The sequence below is a fragment of the Myiozetetes cayanensis genome, unplaced genomic scaffold (genome assembly GCF_022539395.1).
Source record: "Myiozetetes cayanensis isolate MyiCay16 unplaced genomic scaffold, myiCay2020 scf17, whole genome shotgun sequence".
NCBI lineage: Eukaryota > Metazoa > Chordata > Aves > Passeriformes > Tyrannidae > Myiozetetes > Myiozetetes cayanensis.
The window spans coordinates 6,430,508-6,457,633 of NW_026087378.1; the positions used below are offsets into that span (position 1 = coordinate 6,430,508).

Below are 27,126 nucleotides of genomic sequence, written 5' to 3' on the forward strand. Positions count from 1 at the left end.
GTTATGGAGGGATAGCACAATGACTGGCAGGAGGGAGCAAACAGGAGAACCAACTCCTTGGAAAGGAATCAGTTTAAATGGGAGCAGAACATATGAATTTTTTGTACCCTTTTTCAGCAGCTGTTGTGGAGATTCGAAGTCTTTCCTCCTAGAAATAAATGGGTTTGTTTTTTTGTCCCTGTGCAAATCCTTTCCCTGCTAAGTAAGGAGCAGGCCAGATGACATAATGCTGCAGAGGCTGATGCCTCCAGTGTTCTCTCAGCCCCTTTCCCTAAGTGTCCAGTTACCCAAAGGCTGGATTATATAATTAATGACAGTCCTCCTGGCCTAACCTTGTTTTCTTGTTCTCAGTACTCCTCCTTGTTTCAGAAACTTCCTCTGTTAGTTTCATTATGTTCTTGGAACTAGAATTAAGAGGGAGGAGCTGGCTGGCAAGGAAACCTCTTCCTACATTTCATTCCTGGGCTTAAAAGTATGGAGAGTCAGCTGGTCAAAAAAAGTAGTATTTGCTTCGAAAAGTGGTGTGATGTTGTGAGTGAGAAATCAGTCCTAGAGAATTTGAAAATTGCAGTCTTCACCTGGTTGCAGTCCAGATAAACTGGTTTAAAGCTCCATTAGCCCCTCCACATCCCTGTCTGGTCCTTCCCATATCAGAGCTTGCTCAGAGTGGTTCAGGATTAAACAGTTTCCGATATAATTCTGAAGCCTTTCGAGTTTGTCCATTAAAGCTCAAGTTGTGGAGTATATGTGTTAATATCCCATTGTGTGTAAATGAGGACTAGCTGATTACTTAATGATATGTGTGTTATCTGCTGTAATGCAGGTGTTAATCTTATAAAACGTGTTAATAACTGCTTGGTATTTACAAGTATCGGCTTATTAGTCCTGCTTTGAATCTGTGTTTGCATCTGGAACTCACATTCCCAGCCAGGCTTTGGTGTTTGTATATTCAGTGTTTATTTTCTGTGTGAAACTGAGATTAACAGGATCACTTATCTTACTTTCCATGTGCTTCAAAGTTTGTGTCCCAATTCACAAATCCGTCAAGATTGTTCGTAAAGGTGCACTCCAGGCACAACCCTGTTAGTGAACCAAGGTTCAGCTCTTGCAGAGCTCATCCAGTTTGTTTTCATAAGCCACCTTCCTGCAGCTTTCAAAGAATCACTGAGTGTCCTGAGTTGGAAGGGACCCACAAGGATCATCAAAGTCCAACTCCTGGCTCTGCAGAGGACACCCCACCAATCTCACCCTGTCCCTTCAGAGCATTGTCCAAACACTCCTTGAGCTCTGTCAGCCTTGGGGCCGTGACCACTGCCCTGGGGAGCCTGTTCAGTGCCCAACCACCCTCTGGGGGAAGAACCTTTTCCTAAAATCAACCCAATCCTCCCCTGACACAGCTCCTCAGGTAGAAGTTGGAGCTTTGCTCAGTGATGCTTCATTATTTGCAGAGTTTTTCACCTGTAGATTTCCACGTGCTTGAGGAAAGGTGGGCAGATGTTACCAGATGCTGCTGTGCAAAATGTACAAGCTGAAGAAGAAAGATTTAATTGACTGGAACAGAAATTGCACAGTGAGTCAGCGCTGGGAGCAGAACAGAATTCAGGTCTGTTGGCTCCCACTGCTGCATCCCATCCCTGGAATTGTAACGTGGCTGTCCTGGAGCTGTCCTGAGCTGCTCTCTGCACATTATGTTCTCATCTGCCAGCAGACAGGAAACATAGAAATGTCATTTAAACAAAGAATTAACAGAATTAAGGGCTCAAAATCAGTAGTTCCTATTTTCTTCCTCTGCTGCTGACTTCCTACCATTGTTTTCCCACTCAGTAAACCAGATTTCACCTACTTTGCTGTATTGGAAGAAGAGTTACTGCCTTTTGTCTGTGCTGGATTGTAGGATCTAAGTGTTCCTGCAGAGTTGTCAGAGCATGCACTTGTTTTTGGGTGGGAAGAAAAGCAGCCTGAGCTAGAGAAAGGATTTCAGAATGAAATCTTGAACTGATATTTCTCCATGAAAATAGAAAAAGCAGTGCTCTCTATACATGTGTAGAGAAAGGTGTAAGAATAACCTAGCTCTACTTCTTTGGACTGTTTTAGGGTGAATTTACTTGTACAGAGAAATTCTTCTTTCCTTGCTAGATCTGTGGAACAAAATTCTGGATTTTTGCCCAGCACAGGTACAGGAAGGACCAGAGGAAGTTGAAAATGCAGAGGGAGTTGGAACTCACTGCTCTTTTAAAGTAAGAGAGGTTTTGCTTAAAAAGACATGCTGTTCTTGATGTTTCCCCAATTAAAGCCCAACTTTTCCTTTTTTAGAGACTTGCTCCAAACTGCTGGTCAGAGTGGGTCTGACTTTTTATTGTAGCAGCTCTCAAGCACATGGGGTACAAAATCCAGCCCACGGCATTGCTGAGCAGCCTCTGTCACCTGCCCAGATGTCTGCTCATTCCTCTCCCTTCTCCCAGGGGAGTCTGGTGATTTCCAGCCCCTGTCAGGGTCACCATGCAGAGGGGAGTTGTGTCCTGCTTGTTCCTTTATCATTGTTGTTCCAGGTACCAGCTGTTCTCCAAGTCACTGTTTTGATTACTTCACATATTCTGTCGTTGGAACGGGATAACTGTTTTTTCAGGCCATCTCTGCATACCCCACAAATCAGCCTGCTGTTACACCATGGAATAAAATCAATTTACCAAGTAAAGAGGTTAATCTTTTTATCTCTGGACCTGGGCACAGTAGTTCTAGGTATGGTTTTAACAACTGTGAACAATAAAAATCCCTCCAACTACTTCAAAAAGGTTTTTGTTTTTTAAGTAAAAACAGTATTTTGTTAATCAAAAGAGCACCATGTGTGCAAACCTGGCTCAGCTGGGGTGTTTGTTCTACCTATACATTTCCTTCAGCTTGAACAGCCACATTGAAAACTAAATTGGTGGGTTTAGATTTATCCTTTATACAGAAGTAGCAGCTTTGCTTTTCAAGATCTTACCACAAGTGTCTGATGTGCTTTTTAGGAAGGAACAAAGCCAGAAAATATGCTCTGACAGAGGTACCTGCCTGCCTTTGGTGGAGTGATGGTGTATTTATGAGCCTGCTTGGTTTTATTTAGAGCTGAATGGCCTCTGAAGAAGTTAAAAGCCACCTGAGTGCCTGATGGCTTGTGCTCTTCAGCTGGTGTGGTTGGGTGCCTACTGCCCAGAAGCCTTGTTGGCAAAGTGGGGAGGAATTGTCCCAAAATCATTGTTTGAGAGCAGTGACCCAAGGAAACAAGAGGAACAGTTGCTGCCTTTTAAACAACTTTGAAGCTCTTAGCTAAGTGATTTGATTTTTTATTTAAAATCTTTTACTCTTCAAGTAGCACTGAAGTATTCTCTATGCCTTCCTAGCTTCCCTTAGTTCATTAGAGCACCTTGTAATCTATTGTTGTTTTTTTTTTATCTGTCTCAGTTAAGGAAGCACTGAGAGATAAAGTCCTGAGGCAGCATTGTCACAGAATGGGTCAGGTTGGAAGGGGCCACGGTGGGTCACCTGGGGAGTGGATGGGGAGTATTTCAGTGGGTGATCACAGACCCACTGTATCCTGGGCTGCTGGGGAGGCGGGTTTTCTCTTTTACACTTAGTACTTCTAATTCTTATACTTAGGTTAAATGACCAAAGAAGATGCCTGAGAAGTCAGCAGTTCACACAGATAGAAATGCTCCCTGACACTAAGCAGCATGCCTTTGGTGGGAAGGTTTCTCTAGAAATACCACTGGGGATTAAAGGAAGGGCGTTTCCTTTTGGCCATTGGTCTCCAGCCTGAATGGTCTTGCTCTGACAGCAGTCAGAACTTCCTTTTGATTCCATGAATTCAAATGGGAGATAACCAATGTGGCCTCTTTTTTTTTACCCCTTCTCTTCTGCCTTCAGGCTACACTGATTTGGGGAGGGGAGAAGGAAAGACTCTGAGACAGACACCGTGTTAAATTCTGATCTCCCCTTCGTAACACCAACCTCCACTGAAGTATTTATTCCTGGAGAGAGAAAATGGAGTCTGTTTGTGCACAGTCATCTTTGAATGTCAGGTGGACTTAATCCAAGTTATATTTATCATGGCTGAGTTTCTTCCTGCTTCCCGTGTCCTCCTTGTGAACGATAAAGCATTTTATGCAAAGTGAGCTGCTGGATTCTCAGCTGTAAGTGGTATCTCTGCTAAGAGTCTTAATAGGAGCAGGTATTGAATGAATCACAGTCTGTAAACTCTTCTGCTATTTCTAGGGATGCTTCTTCCAGAGGTGCTGGTGGCAGGAATATAAGGAAACAAAGCCATGTGGTAGCCCATGCTGTGGGCTGGTGGAAGGCTCTTCAGAACCATCATTCCAGCTCAGTTCATGTGCACTTGAATGCGTTTCCTGAAGTGGGGTTGACGTTGCTCATTCTCTTCTCACTTCACACCTGCCTCGGTTTCCTGAGCTGCTAATGCACCTCTGCTGTTAAGAAATCAAAAACATACAGTTATACAAATCTTGTGGGAAGAGCTGACTGTGTGTCTTTGCATCAGATCTGTAGGTCCTGTGGGGAACCAGATAAGGGGGATGGAACAAACCACCACTGGTTTCTGTCTGGGACACAGTGATGTGACAGAAATGTTCGAGGAGGCAGATAGGAAATGGTAAGAGGAGGAAAAGAAGTGTGCAGGGTGACAAATCCTAAGGCTATGTACTTGTCCCCAGGGAAAACTGATCCTTCTCAAAGTTAAGGATGATTTGTCGCTTTTATGGCAGCTGAGTAGAAATTGTTAGTTGGCTGGATTCACTGATGTCTGTGTGAAGTAATTAGAGAGTCTGGTGTAATTCTGAGGGATGTGACCTAAAAATTAATTTATTTAGAATGTCTAAATGGTAGATGCTCTCAAAGAAGGGAAGACATTAGATGGTTTTTAACCTGTTATCAAACAGAGCTGCCTCAAGATGACTCTTATCAAGGATGAAATGGATATTGGCATAGGCTTGATTGTCCAAGGCTGTGTTTGGCAACTGCCTTGCTCTTTGTGTATCTTCCACTGTGCATGTAGGTTTTTGATGTAGTTTTCATGAAAAGCAGTCTGGGATTGTTCTTTTGAATGAATTTATGTTCCCAGAAATGCACAGTGCATCGTTTTTTCTATCCACCTGAAAAAGAAAAACCCGTATAACAAATAGAGCGCTTTTCTTATGACAAAAAGCACCTTTTTTTTTTTTTTTAAAGATTGAGTTTCTTTAAACTTAATGTGTCTGCATGGGCTACCTCTGTGTCATTACATTTCTTGGATGTGGCAAGTACAGTGTGTTACGGCAGAAATTCTCTCTTCCACGTTGTAGCTCCTTTTCCTGGTGAGTGTGTAATGAGTGGACTTTGTAAGGAACAGGCAGGTTCTTTGTTCGGTTAGTCAGGAACTGGCATGTGTGTGGAGAAATAGTGACCTCATGCCTTCTCTGATTCTTGGTATTTGAGGTCTGCAGCCATACTCTGATCCCCTTTTCTTTGGTTTGCAAGGAGGAGTCGACAAATGGGGAAAACCAGAAGCAATATTTCGCTAGAATTTATCTCCTCTTGGCGGCTGCTTGCTGTCAAACTGGGGAGGGGCATTACCAGCACATGAGCAGGAGTGTAAACAAGTTTTGGAAACTGCTTTAACCGGCTTGTATTCCCCTGTGGAGTGTCAAGGAAACAGTTCTTGCATGAAATAGTTCCTCAAAGACCGGCTTAATCTAGTTTCACTTTGTAGAGCAGAGAGCTTGGCCTACAAATGCAGTGTTAGCTGGTGTGCCAGGTTTTGGAGGTTGCTTTCTTGGTGTTTAAAAGGGTGAGTGGTTTTAGTGATAGCTGTGTTTTTGAGAAGGCTGTGAAAAGACAGACATTCCTGCTTTCTGACTTAGGCACCTGCCTTGGGAGCCAATGAACCTGCACTGCAGATACATAAATATTGTCTGACAAGGGGGAATCTCCACAGAAATCTGAGTGGCACAGCCCAAATCAATGGCCCACAGCCTCCCACCAAAGAGTTGATGCCACTGAAGACAGGGATTGTTATTTCTTTGCTTCTTTGTGCTGTGATTTAAACTTGAGCCCTTGACCAAGGGCTTTTGTTGATCCAGGAAGCCAGCTCACCTTGGGAGAGTGTATTATTCTTCATTTCTTTGAGAGGCATTATGGCATCTGAGAGATTGTGATGGAGATGTTGCTCCCTCCTCATAAGTAAGGAGCACTTGTCCAGCACTGAGTCTCTAACATGCAGCATGCTGGAATACAAACACTGGCTCAACAGTCCTTCAAGTTTCTTATTCCAGTAATATCACAGTCTCTGTAGTGTTTTCAAAGTTAACCTTTCTGTATCTGATAATTCCCTCTTTGTGTAATTTAGTCACATCTGCTGTAGAATTGCCAGTTGTTTGGTTAACTTAATAGTGAAGTTCTGGTTTTGCTGGAAAATATGTTGTTCCTGCAAGTTGTGCCTTCAAGTGAAGTTATTTGTCAGTGAAAGAAATTGTTTCAGCAGCACCAGGTTGTCTTTTTTTTTTTTTTTTTTTTTGAGATCCCAAAGCTACTGATGTGTAATAAAATTAAGGTAGTTGTTCACTCTACACTGGACTCGTTATTGAGAGTGAGTAACATCACCAGGAATTAGTGACCTCAACTTCAAGTGTGGTATCTGCTGAAAAATGGGTGCCTCTTCTAGAAGCTGGTTAATATGGGAGGTGAAGAATCAAGTGTTGTTTCAACATCCACATTTTTCTGTGTGAATCACAGCCATGGACTCTTTGGTGCTGAGACAGGTTGACATGATGGATTTGCACTACCATTGACTTGCCAAAGGTGGAATGTCAGCCATGGTACTGATGGGGGTTTAATTTTTCTTAATCATCTTTGATATCAAAAATGTAATTTGCTGTAATGGATGCTCATGTCCTCTAACTTTCAGGACGTGATGCAGAAGTGCCTGTGATAGAGCCAGTATGCTTCAAAAAGACTAATTTTTAAACATTCAGCTCTTCTGGGGGAAAACATAATCTGCCTGAAGAGCAAAAGCATTTTTCCCTTGTCAGTGAACATTAAAGCCAAATTTCTGAATCATCTGAGGAGTGGAAAGGAACGAAAATTAATCTGTTTGCTGCTGATGTACAGTGCTTGAATTCTGTTCTGTGACCAAGTGCCACTTGAGAATGTGTTGCACTTCTGCTTGATTAACTGGAATCCAAAATACTGTCCAGTAAACAGTCTTTCCCCTGCCTCCTAGTTAAATCAGTAAAACCAGACCTTGCAGAAGGGTACATGAAGATGTGCCAGTGCTGATCACTCCAGAGCTGTGTTTCAGTGCTCCACAGAGCTAAAGCTTCTGCTGTCTCTCTGCAGGAGCTTCACACAGTGCATCAGTTATTCAGAACTAAACTACTCCTGGGGGTCAGGAGTTGGACTCAGTGATGCTGGTTTGTCCCTTTCAACTCAGGAGATTCTGTGATTGAATTTAACTGCCATACACTTAGTTCTGCTTACAAGTATTTGTTTTTAACCTCAAGTTCTTTGCTTGTTGCTCATGAAAAAATTAGCAGCATCTTACAGGCACATTACAAAAGCCCTTTTTAGATTCAAGAGATGTCAGAGAAGGTTTTTCTGTTCGGAGGTGTGGTAATCTTCAGTGAAATAATGTATTTATTACTTCATTTCCTGAAATATTTCAGATCCAGACTTGAAGCTGTTCAAGTGTACATAAAGCACACCCTGGAAGAAAGCCCTTCCTGTAGCAGCTCCTGCTGAGGGAGTGAGCTCATCCCCTTCTCAGGGCAGGCAGCTGAACTATCCACTCGAGAAAAAACTGCAGTGTTTGGGTAGATATTTTCTGCCCTCCCTGTCACTCGTCCAGCACTGTCAATCACAGAGATTTGAAGGGAAACTCAGGAATCACCCCAGGGCTGATGATGTCAGCTCACCTCCTTCAGTGGGGTTTGACCTACCATTGCCTCTGCAGAGCCAGCCTCGGACGTGATGGTGGCTCAGGTGAGCACTGCTGTGTCTGGCTCTGGGTTTTTAACACTTCAGTGCTTCCTGTGGCTCTAGGAGGTAATGAAAAGCAAACATGAAGAGCAAATGTGTGATGGCAGCCCATAAACCCCCCGGGTGCTGGGCTGATCCTACAGAGTGGGCAGCGGGTGAGAGGGCAGTCCTTTGCCCTGCTCAGGTGAGACCCCACCTGCAGAGCTGCCTCCAGCCCTGGGGAACAGCACAGGAAGGACATGGAGCTGTTGGACCAATTCTGCAGGAGACACCAAGATGATCAGAGGAATGGAGCACCTCTACTGTGAGGAAAGGCTGAGAGAATTGGGATTGTTCAGCCTGGAGAAGAGGAGGCTTTGGGGTGTCCTAATTGTGGCCTCCCAGTACCTGAAGGGAGCCTGCAAGAAAGATGGAGAGAGACTATTTTTACCAGTTTGTTGTCATCCCTGTCAGGATGGTGAGAGAGTTTTTTTGTTGTGTCCTTTCAGCTATTGGATTGAGGAAAAGGTATCGTACCATTCCCTCTTGTTAGTTATGAATGTTGGTTCCTGCGAACCTCTGACATTGCCAAACAGCCTTTTTTCATTTCTTTCTTTGCAACCCTGCTCTCCATTGAAAGAAAAGACACTTTAGATGTGTCAGGAAATTGCTTTGTTAAACTGATGACAGCCTAGTTCTATCTTTAGCCTCGTATTCTGGAATTGCAAGGTCCAGCCTTCCCTTTATGAGAACAAGTATGACCTGCAGGAAGAACTTTCCTAGCAGTAAGTTTGTTGTTTCCACTCTGAAATGGTGTGAACTGATTAACTCACAGATACTGCTTCACCTTACAAGTCTTGCTTTTCTGAGGGGAGGAAGAAAGTTGCCAAAAGCTAAATATAAATATTGTGCCGTGGAAAATGCACATGTGCCTGCTCTGTAAGCGTGAACTGATGTCTCCCTGCTGAGAGCAGCATGAGCTGCTGCACGGGGCTGCAGGTTAGGAGAGTTCACTCAGCAGTAGACTGCAGGATGTGCTGTAAATCTACACCCTGGTTTCTCCTGGCCAGTTAGGATCTGACTCCAGGACTCTCCAGGTGGATGTTGACAGTGAGGTACAGTGTGTTCACAGTGTGGTACAGTGCTGTGAGCTGGCTGGTACAACCCTCTGAACATCCAGTCTTCCTCCAGTGTTAGTAATACCTTCCACTGCTTTGAGTGGAGTAGGAATCTGTAAGGCAGCTTTTGCAATAGCCAGAGCACAAAGTTCCTCTCTGTTCCCAGGGTACAGATGCTCTTCCAGGTGACCAATGCCTCAGGAACCTGGAGGCTTGTTGGAATTTTTACTGCAGGTGCTTGCAGGAACATCTGACCTGAGGGCAAGTAAAACCTGTTCCCCTTTACCACTCATACAGCTCCATGGCCTCCTCCCTCATACATTACAAATCATCTGTGCTGTCTAATCCTCATTCTTTCCTCTTCCCAGGACAGTGTAAGTGATCTCCTGAAATTGCTTTCAGCTCTGTAAGGTAGGCAAGAAGCCAGTGGCAAAAGGAGAAAGGTTTGTAGTTTGAAGTTCATCAGATTTTTAACCCTTAGGCCTGATGGGAGCTTTCACAAATCTCTGATTTCTTTGGGCTTAGGGTCTCCTGTTACAATAAATCTTGTCAGCTTCACAGATTTGTTTGAGAAGTTTGCTTGATTTACTTATTTTTATAATTATATGTAATTAATGAAGCCTTCTTTGGGGTTCCATTCTCCACTCATTGCTAGCATTTAACCTTTCTTGTGTCTCACAAACATACTTTTCAGACTGTCATTAAATCCTGTGCCTTTCATATTTTCTTCCAAGTCGGTGTTAGATCAGAGTTAACAAGGTAACCCTGTTTCCTGGCCTTGCCATCTCCATCATTCTTTTCAAAGTCTTTTGAGCCTTCCACCTTTCCCTTCTCTGAATGTGTAAACACAACTGCTGTTTTCACCAACCAGGATCAGACTGAAGAAATTGTATAAATTGTGGCCAATATCAGAGGCCTTATTGAGAGGATTCCTGGTACCCTGAAGAGTATAAAAATATAAACCCTCCTAACTCAGAACATGTCTTTTCCAAGCAAATGACTGTTCTGCCAGGATGCTTGCATATAACCATCTCCTTTGGGCTGGTAGTCATTTGAGTGTGAGCAAAATCTAGCCATCAGTGTTTGTCTGTTATTCCAATTGTGTCTTTTTCCATTCCCTTGTTGATTGTTGTGATCATTTCAGCATCCTTGTGCAAGCTTAAATATACCTTCCCTGCTTGCCTTCCCTTCTGCTTGAACCAGGCTCTGGATGTCATCCTTCAAGCTTCTGCCTTTATCCATAAAACCTCAACTGAGCCTCCCCACATCCAGTCTGCTCTCGTTGCCTCTTCTCCATACATTGTCCATTCTGTGCTACTCCACAGTGTCTGACCTTACCTAAAAACATGTTAAATCTACAGCCATTAAACCTTTATTCAGTTCTCCCATGTTGTTTTGTACTCCTCTTCTGTGTGCCTCTAGACTGTAAATTCAGGCTGGGACATGCCTTGTCTGATGTTCTTTGCCCAGATGTGTGTCATGGTAGTAGAAGAGAGGGAATGTAATGTGGTAGGAGAGATGGGAAGCAGAATAGCACAGGGAGTGCACTGCCTTTTAAGCACTTAAAGCCAGGTGATAAATGTGGCTGGGAGCCATTGATCGCTTTCTGCAGTGTCTTTGCCTAATCCAAGCTTACTTACGCCACATAAAAGTTAATTTGTGGTGTTGGGTGTTCCTTACGTGATGAAAATGGCAGCCTGAGAGGAGAGAACGCTGCCATGACATCAGCTTTCCAGAAAGCTGTTTAAAAAGCTAGGTTTTTTTCCTTTTAGCCCTGTGATGGGTCATCATCTTAATACTAGTAAATATTTCTCATTGTGAGGGCAAACTTCCTTTTATAGCATCCAGTGCTGTTTTTACTGAATCCAGCGTGGAGCCGTTTCCTATTTCTGACTGTTCACTCTCGTGTGTTCACGTGCTCTGTCTCTTTCTCAGCTTTTTTAGCCCTGTTGGTCTATTATTGTGACTTTGGCCAGACGACGCCAGCTCGGCGTTTAAGGGGCTGAGAGCAGGGACGAGCAGCAGCTTCCTCTGCCTGTGGGACCGTGATGTCATCGGCTACTTCGGGTTCCTTTGCCATCCGCCGCTGTTGCTTTGGTGTGAGCGTGGAAAGAATTCGAACAGCACTTTCCAGATGTTCTCAGGGCGGCTGGAAAACCGTAAATGGATTGTTTGGTTCAGGAATGTTGCCGATCTGTTTAGGAACACGGCAGTGAGTAGAGTCATAAAAACATACAGCTCCTGGGCAGTGCTGCTGTCAAGTGTATCACAGTGGGTTGTTGGGGTGTTAAGTGAGTTCATAGATTATTCAGGACTTGAGCTGGGCAGGTGAACTATCTTTATACCTGGTCTCCTTTCCCTCTCTTCCCTTCCTTCTTCCAGCTTCAGCTCCTGAATGAAGCACAACCACGTCCTTCTGATCTCATGCAAGGCAAATGCTATTTTGCTCATATGGAGTGCCTTCAAGTTATCTCAACAGTTAAAGAATGAAGAAAACAAAGATGATCTAGTTTTAAAGTCCCAGTATAGTATTTGGTGTAGTAGGAGCTACTGAATAAACAAGGGGGTGTTTCATCTTGGTGCACTGTGGAATACGAATTTGAGATCCAGTGCTTCTCATGCCTCTCCAGGGCTGGAAAAAGCATCAGATCTCACCCACTTGTAGTATATCCAAAAAAGTCTATTTTGGGGGGAGAACCAGTCACTTCCTTCTTTAGGGTGGGTAGGTGTTTTTAATGCATTAATTGATTTTTATTGGGTGGTGGAAAAACTGATGTCAGAGCTGCATTGCGGTTGAGCGTGCAGAAACACAAGGTGGTAGGAAATAATACAGCCAACACATAAGGGCAGGGAAAGTTTAACCATGGGGAGTTTAAAATAGCAAAGCTGAGCTATATGGATATTAAAAGCCATGACTGAATCAAAACAACGGCCTAATATTAAACTGGATTTTGCTGGGGGAGTAGCAGACTTGTCGGGTTTATTTCTCTTGTGTATCCAGTGTCCAAGGGATGGTTTCTTGTCTCAACACCTGGATTTCTGACTTTGGTGGTGTCTATTTTGGGCTATTGCAGGATACAAACTATAAGCTGCCATATAGGTTGTGTCTCACTGTTTTTTTGCCAGGCATCTTTATTCAGGAGTCTGCATAGTATCCTTTTCCCCTTACAGTGTTCTGTAAACTTGTCCAGCATGACTTCTTCCCTGGCTTCTCTCACAGTTCAGATTGCACAGATCCATGACAGTGAGGCGGAGGGAAGTGCTTTGGAAATTGGAGCCAAGACAGAACGCAGTTACATAATTGTACAGAAGAAAAGGGCTTTTTGTTTTGTTTTTCCTTCTCATATCCTCCTGCGTACTGAAAAAATGGTGTTGGAAGGCAGGATGGAAAAACTTCGGCATCATTCATCCCTGTGGGGACATGAAATGTATTGAAATGTTCCACCTGTTTTATGGCTGTTGCTTTTCCTCTTTCAGGTTTGACATCTACAGGAAGGTGCCAAAAGACCTTACACAGCCAACCTACACAGGGGCCATTAGTAAGTAACTTCTTTTTGATGTCCTTGCATACCCCAGGTCTAAAATTAAAACTCGTTTGGCTTCTTTGTCTCCAGGGAATTTTTTTAAAGGGATATTAAACATTGGAGAGGGTGTCCTTTGTTGCTGAAGAGAGTTGTTTTGCCCCACTACAGTGGAGTAGTTTGTATGCGTTCAGAATCGTAGAATCACAGAATGGCCTGGGTTGGAAGGGACCTTAAAGACCATCTCGTTCCAACCCCCTGCCACAGGCAGGGACACCTTCCACTGGACCAGGTTGCTCCAAGCCCCATCCAACCTGGCCTTGGACACTTCCAGGGATGGGGCAGCCACAGCATCTCTCTGCAACTTGTGCCAGGGCCTCACCACCCTCACAGGGAAGGATTATTTCCACATATTCACTGAAATTTCCCCTCTTTCAGCTTGAACCCATTCCCCCTTGTCCTGTCACTCCAGTTCCTGATGAAGGGTCCCTCTTCAGCTTCCTTGTAGCCTCTTCAGATCCTGGAAGGGGCTGTGAGGTCTCCACATAACCTTCTCCATCTGAACAGCCTCAACTTTCTCAGCCTGTCTCCACAGGGGAGGTGCTCCAATCCCCTTCTCATCTTTGTGGCCTCTCTGGATTTGTTCCAACAGTTCCACATCCTTCTTATGTTGAGGGCACGAGAACTGTACACAGCATTCCAGGGGGCGTCTCACCAGAGCAATGAAATCTCAACAAGAAAATACATGAAAGGGAGCTCCTAAAAACTGGTGTTGAAATTCCCACTCTGTTATCTTCTGAAGTAGCTAGAGAGCTTTTTTCTGGTCTCTTCCCAGCAACAGAAGCTGTGAGTCTGCTCCAAATGCTGGGATGGGGGTGACTTTAGGTTTATTTACCTCTGACAGGCACCCCCTCAGTCACTGTGAAAAACTGCTGTTAATAGTTGTGTTCCCTGATGATGTTCCCAGGCTTGTGTTTGTGGAAGAGACTTGAGGAACTAAATTACTGCAGACAGGGAATCCAGGTTGTGGATTGACAAGGAGCGGTGGGAGGGGCAATGTGCAGTGGCCAGTGGTGAAGATGATGTGGGAAACACAAATTTTGCTCACAGTGTACTCAGGGAATTAATCTCATGATGTAGGTGGGACTAATGAGCACAGATGTTATTTTGTTGTTATTTGTCGTGCTTTTAAAGAATTAAAATTGCTTGGGCACGAACCACCGATAGCGATCCACTCTCACTCCTGTGTATCAATTCACAGACTTTGGCTGATACAAATCTCTCGCCTTGGGCCCCTTTTCCTTCCTTCCTGCTCCTGAGGGAGGCTGGAGGCTGAGTAATGCAATTTCACACAATTATGTGCAGCGAGCTGCTGTGCGGGGCAAACATCGATCAGGTTGATCCTGCCAGGCCTGTAATTACACTCCTAATGCAGCTTTCCTGTTCCATTGAGCAGGCACTTCCTTTGATCATAGAGCTGTGCTCCATTCATCCATTCTTGTAGATGGGTCAGTAGTCTTGTATGTCACCGCTGACGTGAGTGATGTCACATCCCTTGGTGACAGCAGATAGAGCTGAGTCAGGGCCAGTGAATCAGTGGACACAAAGGAAAGCCTTAAGGAAAGGGCTTAAGAAACTCCTTCCTGTGAGGATGGTTGAAGACTGGAACAGGTTGCCCAGAGTGGTGTGGAGCCTCTGTCCTTGGAGATGCTCAAAACAACCAGACCTGCCCTGAGCAACCTGCTCTGAGCAGGGGAGTTGGACGGGATGATCCCCTGAGAGATGATCCTGTACTCCTGTGAAGATAACACCTTACTCTAAATATTTACTGTCAGAGTCCTTGTCCTCTGTGTTCTCCTGACTGCTGAATTAATTGTATCCTGACTCCCTTTTAGGTTTGTTGAAGCTGTGAACAAAGGGCTTGACTAAAACTGTTTGTGAATTCAGGGACTATGAGATTTAGTGTTCTGAAAGAACACTTTGAACTTGTGAGTTATCCTGCCTTCCCTTCTGTTTTGGAAACTAAGAGTTCCCACACTGTAACTGGGCTCCCTTTGAGAATTTGTCTTGTTATGAATCACCTGCAAAAGAGTGTTTTAGAAACAAAAAAGCCCATCAAAGGCCATCCAGTGTTAGGCTTTCTGATCTGCAGGAAACAGCTCGAGTGATAAGTCTGTTGTGGGAATGCTTGAAGGTTGTGACTCTTACTTAAAATTATTAGCTGACTTATTTCTCTCTATTGTTATTTGCAGCTTCTCAGGCTTTGATTTTCTTCTCTAACTGGTTCTCCTTCTTTTTCTCAGAGTGGTTTTAGACAGGCTTTAGATAGAAGCTTTTGAACCACACAGGCAGCCAACAAACTGGTGGCTTTGCCTGTGAGGATCTGGTGAGCAGCTTTCCTAATGGGCTTTCTCTCTGACCAAGCCTGTGGCTTGTAATTTGAAAGCCATTAATCTTACATGTTGTAGGAGGCCATGAATGAGAGAGCCCAATGCCAGGCCAGTTTGAAGCCTGGGAAGGTTGCATGATTTTGTGATAAATGCTTTAGGGAAGTCAGCTCGTAATAACATCGGGAGCTTGAGCGTAGGGGAAGGTTCTGCCTCTCAAAAAAATCTTTCAGTGTTTAGTAAATATGTGAAATGACTATGACTGCAACTGTATTTTGGCTCTCTTTAAGTTCTCCAAGTTTTACACAGGAGGTATAAAATAGTCCGTAGTAGCCAACTATTACTTTATGCCCTTCCCACCTGATTTCTGCTGAAGCTTTAGTTCAGTATCACTTCTGGTGCCGAAGGCTTCCTGGAATAGGAATGGGTTTACTGCAGGATTTCTACAGTGGCTCTTGGATTGTAAAAAGGCCTTTTTAAAAAAAAAAAAAATTGAGGTTTATTAGGGAAGAAGGCAGAGATCAGATTACAGAAGAAGAGAGATGGAAAAGAGCAGCTCTGCTTCTGACACCAGGGCTGAAGAGGCCAGGGCTTCTAGGGAGGAAGCAGCTGAGGGAGAGTAAGTGTTCGGGAATTTTGGTGGGGGAGAGCAGGTGATTTCAAACACAGGCAAGTTCAGAAGCCAACTGGAGGGTTATTGAGGCTTTACTGGGTATGGTTTTGTAATTTCCAAAGTTGCAGTGAATGCAGCATACAAGATATTTCAGCTCTGTGTAGCAACCCTTACAGCTACGAACATTGTTTTTAGGAATGAAGTAACCAGGAACAGCCCACTGCAGTTTACTTGGAGTGAGGTTTGTGTAGAACAACATACCCCCTGCTGTGGACTCCTCTGAAAAAGTGTGTAGAAGTTACTCATTCCTTTTTCTCAATAAAATTCTCTTTTTGAGACAGCATCCCTGTGTCCTCAGCCAGTCATGCCCTCCTTGTCCCTCGTCCACCAGCTCTTTGCAGGCTTTCCCACCCCCAGGTAGCATGTCCGTGGTGCCACACAGGGCCACTCCAGCAGGCCTGACTAGCGTGGTGACAGCTTGGCCATGTTTGGGTATGGAAGCAGCAGCAGCAGCACATGCCCTGGCTGGCTGACAGTTGGCATCTGGCTGGACAGGAGCAGTTGGGCACAGCTGCTGGAACGATCCTGCTATTTAACAATCCGTGTGGACCCATAGTTCGCATGCACATGTTGTATGCACACATGGAAATGTTATCCAGAAATACTCTGTGCTGTTTGGGGGCTGGAGTTTTAAATACACATCAGGAAATATCAAAGTTATGATTCACATGGCGTCTGTAACAAGACCCGTTCCTTGGACTTCATAACAGTTTGCTCCATTGAATAATAAATGCTATTAATTTTATGCCTTAATATAGGCATGGATTCACGTTCTCAGCCCGTGTGATGTGTTAAACACTTCGCCTTTCTTTCATTTCTTGTGGGGTGGGGAGAAAAAGCCAGGAATGTACGTCGATGGGGTACGTATCAGAAGGGATGTGTACAAAAAGGTTAGTGTAGGAATGAAAAGCTTGGCAGAATTTCCCATCCTTTTGGGATTAAAGATTAGCCAACAGCAGTGTGTCTCTGCCTTTGATATATTGATTGTGTTATCATTAGGGTATTTAAGAAACCTGTCTTGGATGGTCCTTCGAGCTCTGTGGGAACGTCGCAGTGCTCTTGCAGTTAAGTGAAGCTTTATGCATGAATTGTTTGATTTTGTCTGATCCTAGCCTTTAATCTACTTTTCCAAATATCATGCAGTTGTCAAATGTGGGTGGTAGAACTGCACATTTGCATGGAAGCAAGTGAAAGGCTTCACTGTGAAATAAGCAGCTGAAGTGCATAAATTCTTACGCTGGGAACATCGGCTGTGCCCGCAGCTCCACACGTAGGAGAGGAGCTCGTCTTCTGCATCTGGGAAAAGTACTGGCTCTGGAGACAGTTTAACACATGAGGCTTTCACCTGAGTCTCCAGCCAGAGACACCCCCTGTCTTGAGAATGTGTGTGTGCAAGAAGAGTTTAGCACAGGAGCAGCAGGTTGATGCACGTGTCCGTGCAGCCCAGTGTCCCCTTGCCAGGAGTGGTCAGCAGCAGGTGCCAGAGAAAGAGCACAGGGACAGGTTAAACACTGCACCAGGCTTCGCTCAGTGGGTTTCTGAAATTCCTGAGCTAGAGGTCGCTCCTTTGTGTTTAGTAGCCCTCAGTGGATTTCTTCTTCAGGGCATGTGAATGATTCCTTTTTGAAATCTTACAGATTTTGTTTTTTAAGCATCCTCAACACCCATAGTGAAGAATCTTCAGCATTTAGTTAAGTGTTTTATGAAAGAAAATCTCCTGGTTTTAACCTCCCTATTCCTTTTGTTCCTTTACTGGAAGAGACAGCAAGTGGTTGTTGCCCATTCATCTCCTTCAGATCCCTCATGATTTTATATTCCCCTCTCATGTCCACCCTCAGCAATCTCTTTTATGGGCTGAAAACTGACTGTGCAGTTTGAAGTCTGGCAAAAGCATTGAGGAGCTTTGAAAGTCAGTCCCTGCCAGGTGCTTCAGGGCATTCCTGTGGGATTTTTTAGATGTAGGTTAGTGGAATTTTACTGTGCTGTATTTGGTAAGTATTGTCATAAGCCTTCCCTGCAAGAGCTGAATTGTAAGATAGACTTCAGGCAGCAAATACTTTCTATACTGGAAAAGAAGATAATTTGATGATGCAAGTGGCAGAGAAGAAAGTTAAAAACTGGAAGAGAGGAAGCTCTGGGAGAGAATTTAGAGTTAGCAGTACCAGGCTTGCCTAGAAGTGCTTGAGAGCAGAGAGGTCTGGGTGAAGCTGTGGAAAGCCTTTATGGGATGATAACAAGCAGTGAGGAATATGGGAAGCAATTAGGGAAGAAAGGGTTGCCTGTGTGAAACACTCTCCCCTGAGTTCTGCCGGAGCTCAGAGATGTGGTGTCTCTGCTGCTCTGTGACCAGCAGTATGAGACACTGGATCTACGAGTCTTGTGCCTCAGTTACTTTTTTTTGGCTCTTACGTAGGTGTGTAAGTTCTCATAAAAATTGCTGCTGTGCTTTAAGCAAACAAGCAGCAAGTTTCTCCTCCTCACCCCCCCTCTTCCAAGTGTGGTGCCCTGTGCCAGGGTCTCAGCTGGGTCACAGCCACGGTGATCTTCCGTGCCCTGAAAGCCAAGACTTGGAAGCAAGTAGTGTGATCCTCTGAGGTTTCTCTTTTGGAAATTAATATCCCCTCTTGCTACCCATTTTCCTACTGGTCTTTGTATTTTTTTTCTCTCTTTCTTCATCCTACCTAATGGGTTTTTTGGCATCTCTTTCAATGCCTTGCACTTCACAGAGGGTTAGTAAATGAATCCACCCTTGAAATTCTTCTGATGAGGAAGGGGAAACAACGCATTTCTCTTTCCTCAGAACTATCAGCTGACTAACCTGAGGAATGAGGCACAAGGCTTTAGGTCACTCAAGTGTCTGTCTCAGTACTTGCCCTCAGTACCTCCTCTTTCCTTCCTGTGCCTCTCACATTCTCTACTGAGGGAGTTTGGACCGATGCAGTCGTGATAAAATTATTCCCTAGCCTGTTGTTGCTTGAGCTTCCTGAAGGAATGGATATTTGGGCTGTGTGGGTCATGTGGTATAAAGTTGAGGAGCAGGGTTTTTCTTATGTGTTTCTCAGTCCTAATTAATGGCCCTGGTAAAGTGGTCATTCACAGAGTGCTTGGTCACTGCAGCTGTGCCGGGCTGGAGGGATGAGCTGGACTGTGCTGCGGTTGTCACAGCCCTGGAAGCGCCTGCCAGTTCCTGCTTTACTCTTTTGCAAGTGATTCATGGTGAACTTGGGTATTTTATTTAATACAGACACACACTGCAACTCTGCCTCCTTCACTTGGCACAGCCTTGTCTGCTCCAATCATCCCTGCTCCATAGGATTTACGGCTGTACTTCCTTCCAGCCCCTCTGTGTGGGTCAGTGACCCTGTCACTGCTGCGTGAATGTCACTGCTCAATTGTTTGAATAGTTTCCTGATGAAGAGTAACCAGTAACATGCCAGTTACTTTGGGTTCTCTCCTTGGAACTCCAGGTTCGAATTCTTAGAAAATACTCGGGACTTGTTGTCCAGGTACTTCACAATTCCTTCACTGGGAATTTTCCCTCTCTGAAGAGTCAATAGATCAGCAAATGGAGAAATTAGAGAAGTATCAGACATTGGCTGCACTAGTCCATTACCATTATTACCGTGTCTCTGCTCTACCAGCTCTATCCAGTGCAGGCTGTGAGATGACTTACACAGAGCTTTGGAACTTGAGAAGAAACCAAAATATCTCCTAATCCACAAAACACACTGTGTTATCTGACTGTATGCTTTTGAAGCAAGGAGGTGCTGATTCTTCTTCCTTTCTGGAGGTTTTAATTAATTAAAATGTGGAGCAAAGGCTCCAAAGAAGTCATGTTGTCAAGCAGCTCTGTAAAGAAGAGGGAGAGCTGGCAGACCAGCATTGCTGGAGATGGAGACATGGGGAGATGGAAATCATGGTGGGAAAAGTGGCCCAAAAGTGATGATACCCCTCAGGATTTTGGATATTGGCATTTCAATGAAGTCACAGCTTTGGTGGCTCCTCTGGGTCATGGACTCTAAAGAGTCATAGTTCTCAAGTATGTCTGGGTGACAAATCCATGAGGGGAATCATATGCCTGCGTGAAAACAGTTTTTGTCTTTGTTAGAGAAACAAAACTAACCTTTTCCTCTCCTTGTCTCTGTTCCAGTCTCTGTCTGCTGCTGTCTTTTCATATTGTTTCTCTTCCTGTCTGAGCTCACCGGATTCATAGCCACTGAAATGTAAGTAAAAGTCATGTTTTCCCTTGTTTGTATGTATGTGCATATGTGGATCTTTCCAGCTTTACTGTTACCTGAGAGAAATATTCCTGTAATTTCACTAGGTCACTTAGTTGCCTGATGGGGTTTGGATTCTTTTTGGTTGAGTCCAAATTCTCAAACATTCATTCAGTTTTTTAATTTCCTAAAACACACTAAGCAAACTTGGTTCTGAAATATTTCTGATAGAGTAAACTGTACCAGACGTGCTTGACCCTTTATTAGCTGCATACTGGACCGTTCAGTGAGCACAGTGAGTATTTTTCATGTGACCACAGATCTCATCAGTGCTGTGGTGACTGGGTGTAAGGTAACGAGTGCCAAGGTGATCAGTGCCATCGGGTGCAGTTTCCCTCTTCCTCCTTAAGCTGTTGATTTCTGGTCCTCATCTGAGATTTGTTTTCCCCTCTCCTCCTGAATAGGCATTTTTCTTTGTACTTGTTTCATTCAAAGTGATTCTCGAAAACTTGTGTATTTTTCATCAGTGATACCATATGTTTAAATGTGTGGTTCCTCCTGGTTGGATTCACATGGCTCTGAGTGTGGGGTCCCATTGCAGATACAGTGGGATCTCTGACAAGCTGTTTTCTTTCCCCTCCTTTCCCTGTGAATAAATGAGTATCACATGCTGCCAGTCTTCCCTGGATACTTATGGAGATGCTTTTTGGAAAAATAAATTACATAAAATATGAATTATTATTAGTTTAATATCAGTAATTCCTTTTTTTAATGTCAGAGCTGACTCTGATACATGCAGATAGCTTTATTCATGCGTGAGTTTTTTCTTCTTTCGGTTGAGCCTGACTTGGAAATGTAGTTGACAGGTTTTGTGCCTGAAGACAAGTTGTCCCAGGTAGAGACAGCTTTGTGCAAAATGGAAATAATTCCTGCTCTTAAAAATTGCTCGTAGAACAAGTATTTTAGTTATTCAGATTTTATTTTTTCCCCCTATTCTCTTGTTCCTCCTGCCACGAAGTAAACTTTTAGTATCTTTTAACACAGGTACCTTTGTTTTGGGCTCTAGGAAACGTTCTCCATCATCCTGCTGATGTAGCAGTGAGCTCACTATACTGTGATGCACAGTTCCTGGATAGTTAGGAAGGGTGGAACTTCTGTCAGACTCACATGATGGTCCAGTTGGTAACAGATGTCACTGCTGAGCAAAAAGGCTCTGAAATGCGTTGGGCTCCTGGGCTGTGTTTAGATTGACCATTTTGATAACCATTGAGGCTCTTTCATTGTTTCTGTGCAGCTCTGTCTTGGGTCAAGAATATAATTTCAGGAATAATTTTAACCTTGAGTAATGTTTAACCTAAAGACAGAAGTGTAATCAAGCTCTAGGTAATTCTTTGTGCCTGTTGCACCTTTTCTTTCAGAGATGGTATCTTAGATTTCTTACTTGTTCCCTGTTTCTTTGAATTCAGTTCCATGTGCTTGCTTGTGAAATACTGGAGTCACCTTATCAGTCACTTCACAGAGCTGAATTTCCTTGGATTTCTTGTTTTAAAAAACAGAGAAAAGCTGGACAAATTGCTTCAAGTAAAATAGCACTTTTACTTGCTCTCCTCTTAGATCTCATTCTCTCATCTGCTTTTCTTTTTTCTTTTAGTTAATGCCTTACAGGAGGAATGAGTAATACCTACCTAATTTTGATCCAGTTGAGTGCACATGCCTTTATGTGGTACTTCCCTGACTAGAAATTTCTTTTTGAACCACAGAATCGTGTGATTCTCTGAGGGCTCTTTGTGCTTTTTTCTTAACCAGATGATGCATTTTCCACAAAGATATTGGAGGTGTGGTAAGTTCCTGCATGCTCAGCTGACAAGTTCCTCATTAAAAGCTCAGAGAGATGGTGACTGCCTTTCCCAGCAGGAGCTGTGTGGGGAGAAGGTGTTTGCAAGCAATAAAGCAGTAAAGTTTTAGAGGGGGTGTCATGGAAGAGTCTGAGACAAATGACTGCAGGAACCTGATTCGTCATGGACTGTCCAACACAACAGCTCAGAGAGTATGAAAAACCTCCTTGAGATGAGTTACAAGTCATCAGACTCTTGCTGGGAACATTCACCCACAGCAGTTGTGAAAAGGCTCCCCCAGGACAGCGGAAATACTTCAGAAAGTCACTTAAAGTGCTTCCCAGTTCAGTGACTTCTGAAGCAGGAGTAAACTTTTCTTTTTCTGTTTCTTACTCATTGCTTTCTCTTCTGAGAAACCCAGTACAAGTCGTTGTGAGCCTCTTGGGCTTCCCTTTCAGTCAGGTATTTCTGGCAGTGAGTTGTGACAGCGTAGTCTCCTCATGGGGAATAATAAGAGGGGAGCTCTGCATGATCTGGAACTGTGTGAGAACTCTGTGCCTCCATTTAAACTGAGTGGTAGCAAATAACAGGGGAGATAATATCTCACAAAGATTTTTGAGACTTGTTTGCCCATGATTCAAGTACTTAAGAAGATATGGAAGATTCCTTATGTGCAAACTGTTCAATTCTCTTCAACTTTTATTACAAGCTTCAGGTTTCCTTTGTATTGAGTCTCCCACAACAGATATCTCCCCCAGAGTGTGAAGTTTCCTAATATCAGGATCTGAATGATTAATAAGAGTGTGCAGTTACATGGGATGAACTTTCCTGCTTTGCCAGTGCCAGCTGTACTATGAGACTGCATCACTCTTTCTCCTGTTGTGTCATATTTCCCTTCAAGTGCTTGACAAAGCCAGATTGAATGGGGATAACTGCACATTTTTGATGGCGAAGTGAAACTGAGAGCACTTGGCCTGGTGCCTCCTGTCAGACGTAGCAGGTTCTCTGCTGGGGAGTCGTGGTTACCTCACAGTGCGATTACAGCGAGTAATTGTGCGTGGTGCGTGTGCATGGCCAGCCTGCTGCAGGGCAAGTCAGCACCAACCTCAGCAGTGGTGCCCACAGGATTCGCTGTCTGACTCTCACCAAGGAGAGGTTTCTTTGGTGCCTGCATTTAAAGCAAGAGGTTACAGTAGTTTGTTGAACTCGTGCTGCAACGTGAGAAAAGAAGGTCTGCTCTGCACCACATGAACCCCGAATACTTGCTGGCTTCTGCCCACTGTTGGACTTTCTTCTACATTCATACTACAGTAGCAGCTTAATTTCTTGGTATTACTGGAAATCTCAGTTTGATCACTCTTGCCCAACTTCAAAGCTGTGTTTCCTTGAGCAGCCCGTTGTCGTAGCATTTATAGTCTCAGCTGCTAAAGACTTGTCTGGGTGGCAGAAAGCCAAAAAATTACACCCTCCTCTCGAGGATCCCAGTCATAACACTAAACCCAAACATTACCTACAGGGGGAGGACAGCGTGCCATCACAGTAGCTGTGTCATAACTCGTGTGGGCATTTCTAATGAGCACTAAGATTGTGTCTGTGCACAGGAGCTGACTCCAGTTAGGAAGTCGAACTAAGACGCTGTGTGTTCCAGGGGACACACGGGAAGCTCATGGAACAGGTAACACACTGTAAAGGCACATCCTATTTTGCTGCTGACTGGTTTCCTGTGGAGATGAGCCCTGAGTAGGGTAGAAAACTCTGCTCATCTTATAGGTTTATCCTGTGACCCTAACAGGCGTCTGAGCAGCCGTGAAGGAAATCAAAGCTTGGTTCTTAGGTGGGGTTACATCCTTCTCAGGAAAAACACAGTGAAAGGCTGGTGAGGGCAGAGGGTTTTTTTCTTTGCTCAGTCACAACCCATCATTGACATTAAGGGGAGGGCAAGTTTAACTCTGGAAACCAAGGATCTTCTTGATTTTTATGGGTTTTTTTCCTGTCCAAACTAAGAGTGACTGAAGGCTGAGTCCAAACTTCAGGCATTGGAAGGGGCTGCCCAGGGAGGTGGTGGAGTCACCTGGGAGGTGTTCAAGGAACGACTGGATGTGGCACTCTGTGATCTGGTCTACTTGACAAGGTGGTGAACAGTCAAAGGTTGGACTCAATGATCTCGGAGGTCTTTTCCAGCCTTTATGGTTCTGTAATTCCAAACCAAGAACCTAGATGATGAATCCCCTCAATTCTGTAAAAGACAACTAAAGAAAACGAGGTCTCTGTTCCCCATGTGAACCTCTGCAAAATGAGCAGCGTTAAACACCGTTGTCCCACTGAGCCAATGACTCAAGTGGCTGAAGAAACAAAGCTAAAGTGTTAAATGTGTCTGGTATTTCCTGGTTAAGGGGTTGAGAGTAGTCTGAGGACTAGAAATGGCTCATCCTTCCTTCAGCAGCTGTCCTCATTCATCCTGCTGCTGTGTTGCAAATCAAAAGCATAGAAATCACCTATCTCTCTTCTAATTAACTCAGATCTGCGCTAGACGTTAATAGCTGGCAAGATGATAATCTTGCAGTTTTATCACGGTAATTAGGTCATGAATTATGTCCTGTAAGATCAATAATAGTTTTCCAAGTATTCCATCATTAAGGAGTAAAGATGTAATTACCTACTCTCGTCTGCCTTAAATTGGCAACCAGGGGAAGGGGTGGGAGGGTATGAATGCGGTGCTTGTGGTATGAATGTTGCTCTTCAACGCTAATTCATCTGCCACAGCGCACTGTAGAAAGCAACAGACTCATCCTGGCAGTGTTTTCTTTTTCTTCCTTTTGTTTTTTTTTTTTAATGTAGTAACAGACTAAAAACTATCTGAAGTGACAGGTTTGCTAATTGGAAGGCTGTGCCCCCCTGCAAGCCAATTAATTACTTAAGCAGAATATCTGTAATAAAATTACTGTCTTTGCAAAAAAGCATAAATCATGAACCATAGAATCACAGAATGTCCTGAGCTGCAAGGGACCCCCAAGGATCATCAAAGCCCAACTCCTGGCCCTGCCCAGGACACCCCAGCAATCCCACCATGTGCCTGAGAGTTTTGTCCAAATGCTCCTTGAGCTCTGGCAGGCAGTATCCAAATAATTTCTTCATTTAAGGTGACGGGATCATTCAGGTGACTGGGGACCCTCCTTGCTTTAATCTTACAGAAAATATCTTGGCCAGTGTATGAATATCCCACAGTTCAGCCCCTCAGGAGGGGTCACATCCCATGCAGCACACCCTGACTGTTCATGTTCAGGCTGTCAGGAGTGTGGGAGGAAACAAAACGCCGAGAGTTTCAGAGACCAGCATTACTTGTCCACACTGGATTGATTTGTGTGCCCAAGACTGATCCTGCAGTGAAGCAGAATTGTTATCAGATGTGCCTTCAGAGGTTTTTTTTTTGTCCCCGAGCTCTCCAAAGTGTGTGGGATGTGTCTTGTGGCTCTTGGCCCATGAAAATTTTAGCAACCTGCATGTGCAGCAGCGTGTGATCCTGGTGCAACAAGGTTTTCTTGTGCTGGAGCCTGTAATCTTGGAGCATAAGCCAACAGATGCCACAATTCATTTGTTCTGACATTAAGCTGGAGAGGCAACTCCAACTCGTACCAGCTCATCCAGTTGAGGCAGATGAAATGCTGGAGCAAACTAGACCAGCATGGGCAGTAGAGCCTTGTGGACAAGAGGGGATGGGAGCTGTAATCCTGCTCTTGCCACGGACTGACCTTGACACAGGCAGTTTTCTGTAGAAGGATGTAATGCTTAGCAGCCCCGAGAGGTAGGCAGGTAAGAAGCTTAATTAATGTTTGCGTAGTAACTCGGAGATTACCTAATAAAAGGTGTTATACATTTGTGAGGGGTTGTTGTGCCGTTTGTCCCCGTGGACGTGTGTGGGTTACAGGAAGCGGAAGGTCGTGTCATGATGTCATTTGCAATTTCTGACTCAAATCTACATTGACGTCTTTCGAACCCTTCTCCTTCTTCCTGCCTCCTGGAGAGCTGTAATTCCGTCCTTTGTAGGACAGCGTGTTTTCTGTGCTTCACAGCTGAGCTGAGACCTAATCTGGGACAAAGACCTTCACAATGAAGAACTGATTGAGATTCAGGACACAGGAGGAAGATCACAAATGGCAGAGCAATAGGCACGTGCACAGCAGGGAATTTGCTGACCTGCTTGTTGTTTCTTCGTACAAACGGAGGAGAAGATGGGTTGTTTGTCCTGTGTTGGGTCTTCTCTGGTTTGGTACAACTGAGAGGATGGTAGTGCAGGAATAGCAGCTTTGGATGGTTGTATTTCTGGAAGGTGGTTGATTAGAGCTGAAATGGCAAGTGGAGCCAAGAGAGCTCATCTGAAAAAGTCTTTTGAGAAGCTTTGGGCTCTCTCAAGAAAGAATAATTATTTTGCCTCTTAGGCTTGGGGTCCTGGAGACCAGAGTGCCTCCTGGGAGTTGGAGGACAAGGTAAAATGCAGCTTGCTGGAGTAACTGGTTGTATTTTCTCTATGGCTCACGACTTGGGAGGAGGCTGCCTGTTCGTTTGCTGTGAAAGAGGGAGAAAAAAGGTTAAACTTGAATCAGAGACTTAGGACAAGGAGGATTTGTTTAGAGAGCACCCAGGCAGTGTGTGAAGCCCACCCTTGTATTCAAAGGGCCACAGGCTCTTCAGCTGTGAAGTGCTGAAGTGTCTAATGTTAGTGGCCAGGGCTGCTGGGTGGAAATAGGTTACTGAGGAGGTTTTGTTTCTGCGGAAACAAAGCTGTTGTGTCATAAATCTGAGACCTAAAGCGTGGGGAATGGGTCTGACTTTCTTTGGATAAAATCTGAAAGCACTGCCCTGCCCTCTCGCTGCGGTTGCCCCCTTCCCTTCGTGCCATTTGCATGATCTGCACGCTCGGCCAAAGGGTCCTTCCAACTTTTTCCATGTAATGCTGCAAGTTTGTAAGCAAATGGGATAAGCAACTGAGAAGCCCCACTCAGGAATGTGAAGTATTTCCAAGTGGCTCTTTCCAGAAGTGAGGCAGATTCCTTCTGTGTGGATCACGGCTCTTGCTGCGCTGAGAAACTTTCCTCCCTTTCCTTGGATCAGTGGTGGGAGGCTCCATGGGGAGAGGTCCACCTCTCACCTCTCCTGCTGCCCTCCTTGTACTTCCAGAGCTCTGCACCTCACCTCTGCTTTATTGTGCTGCTTTTATTCAAATATTCCTTAGCAGCAACCAGTAAAAAATACCAACTCCTACATATTTGGGAGTATTTGGAGAAGGTACACACTGTCTTTGGAGTCACAATATGACCCTGTACAATGTCTCTCTAAAGAGCCATAGGAGCTGCTACATTTACAGTGTCCCTCTGCTTTGACCTCAGGTTTTATT

General features: G+C 44.4%; 1 protein-coding gene and 1 long non-coding RNA gene across 5 annotated transcripts in view; one reads left to right on the forward strand and one right to left on the reverse strand.

Moving 5' to 3' along the window:
* LOC126638554 (uncharacterized) overlaps positions 1 to 27,126 on the reverse strand; it is a 1,011,613-nt gene that overhangs the window by 496,466 nt on the left and 488,021 nt on the right. The window lies entirely within an intron of this gene.
* The window catches only part of ERGIC1 (endoplasmic reticulum-golgi intermediate compartment 1), a 60,638-nt gene that overhangs the window by 9,208 nt on the left and 24,304 nt on the right, over positions 1 to 27,126 (forward strand). Inside the window, exons 2-3 of the mRNA XM_050312512.1 lie at positions 12,579 to 12,640; positions 19,833 to 19,905. Of these exons, the coding sequence (XP_050168469.1) occupies positions 12,579 to 12,640; positions 19,833 to 19,905 (135 nt within the window). The remainder of the gene's footprint in view (positions 1 to 12,578; positions 12,641 to 19,832; positions 19,906 to 27,126) is intronic.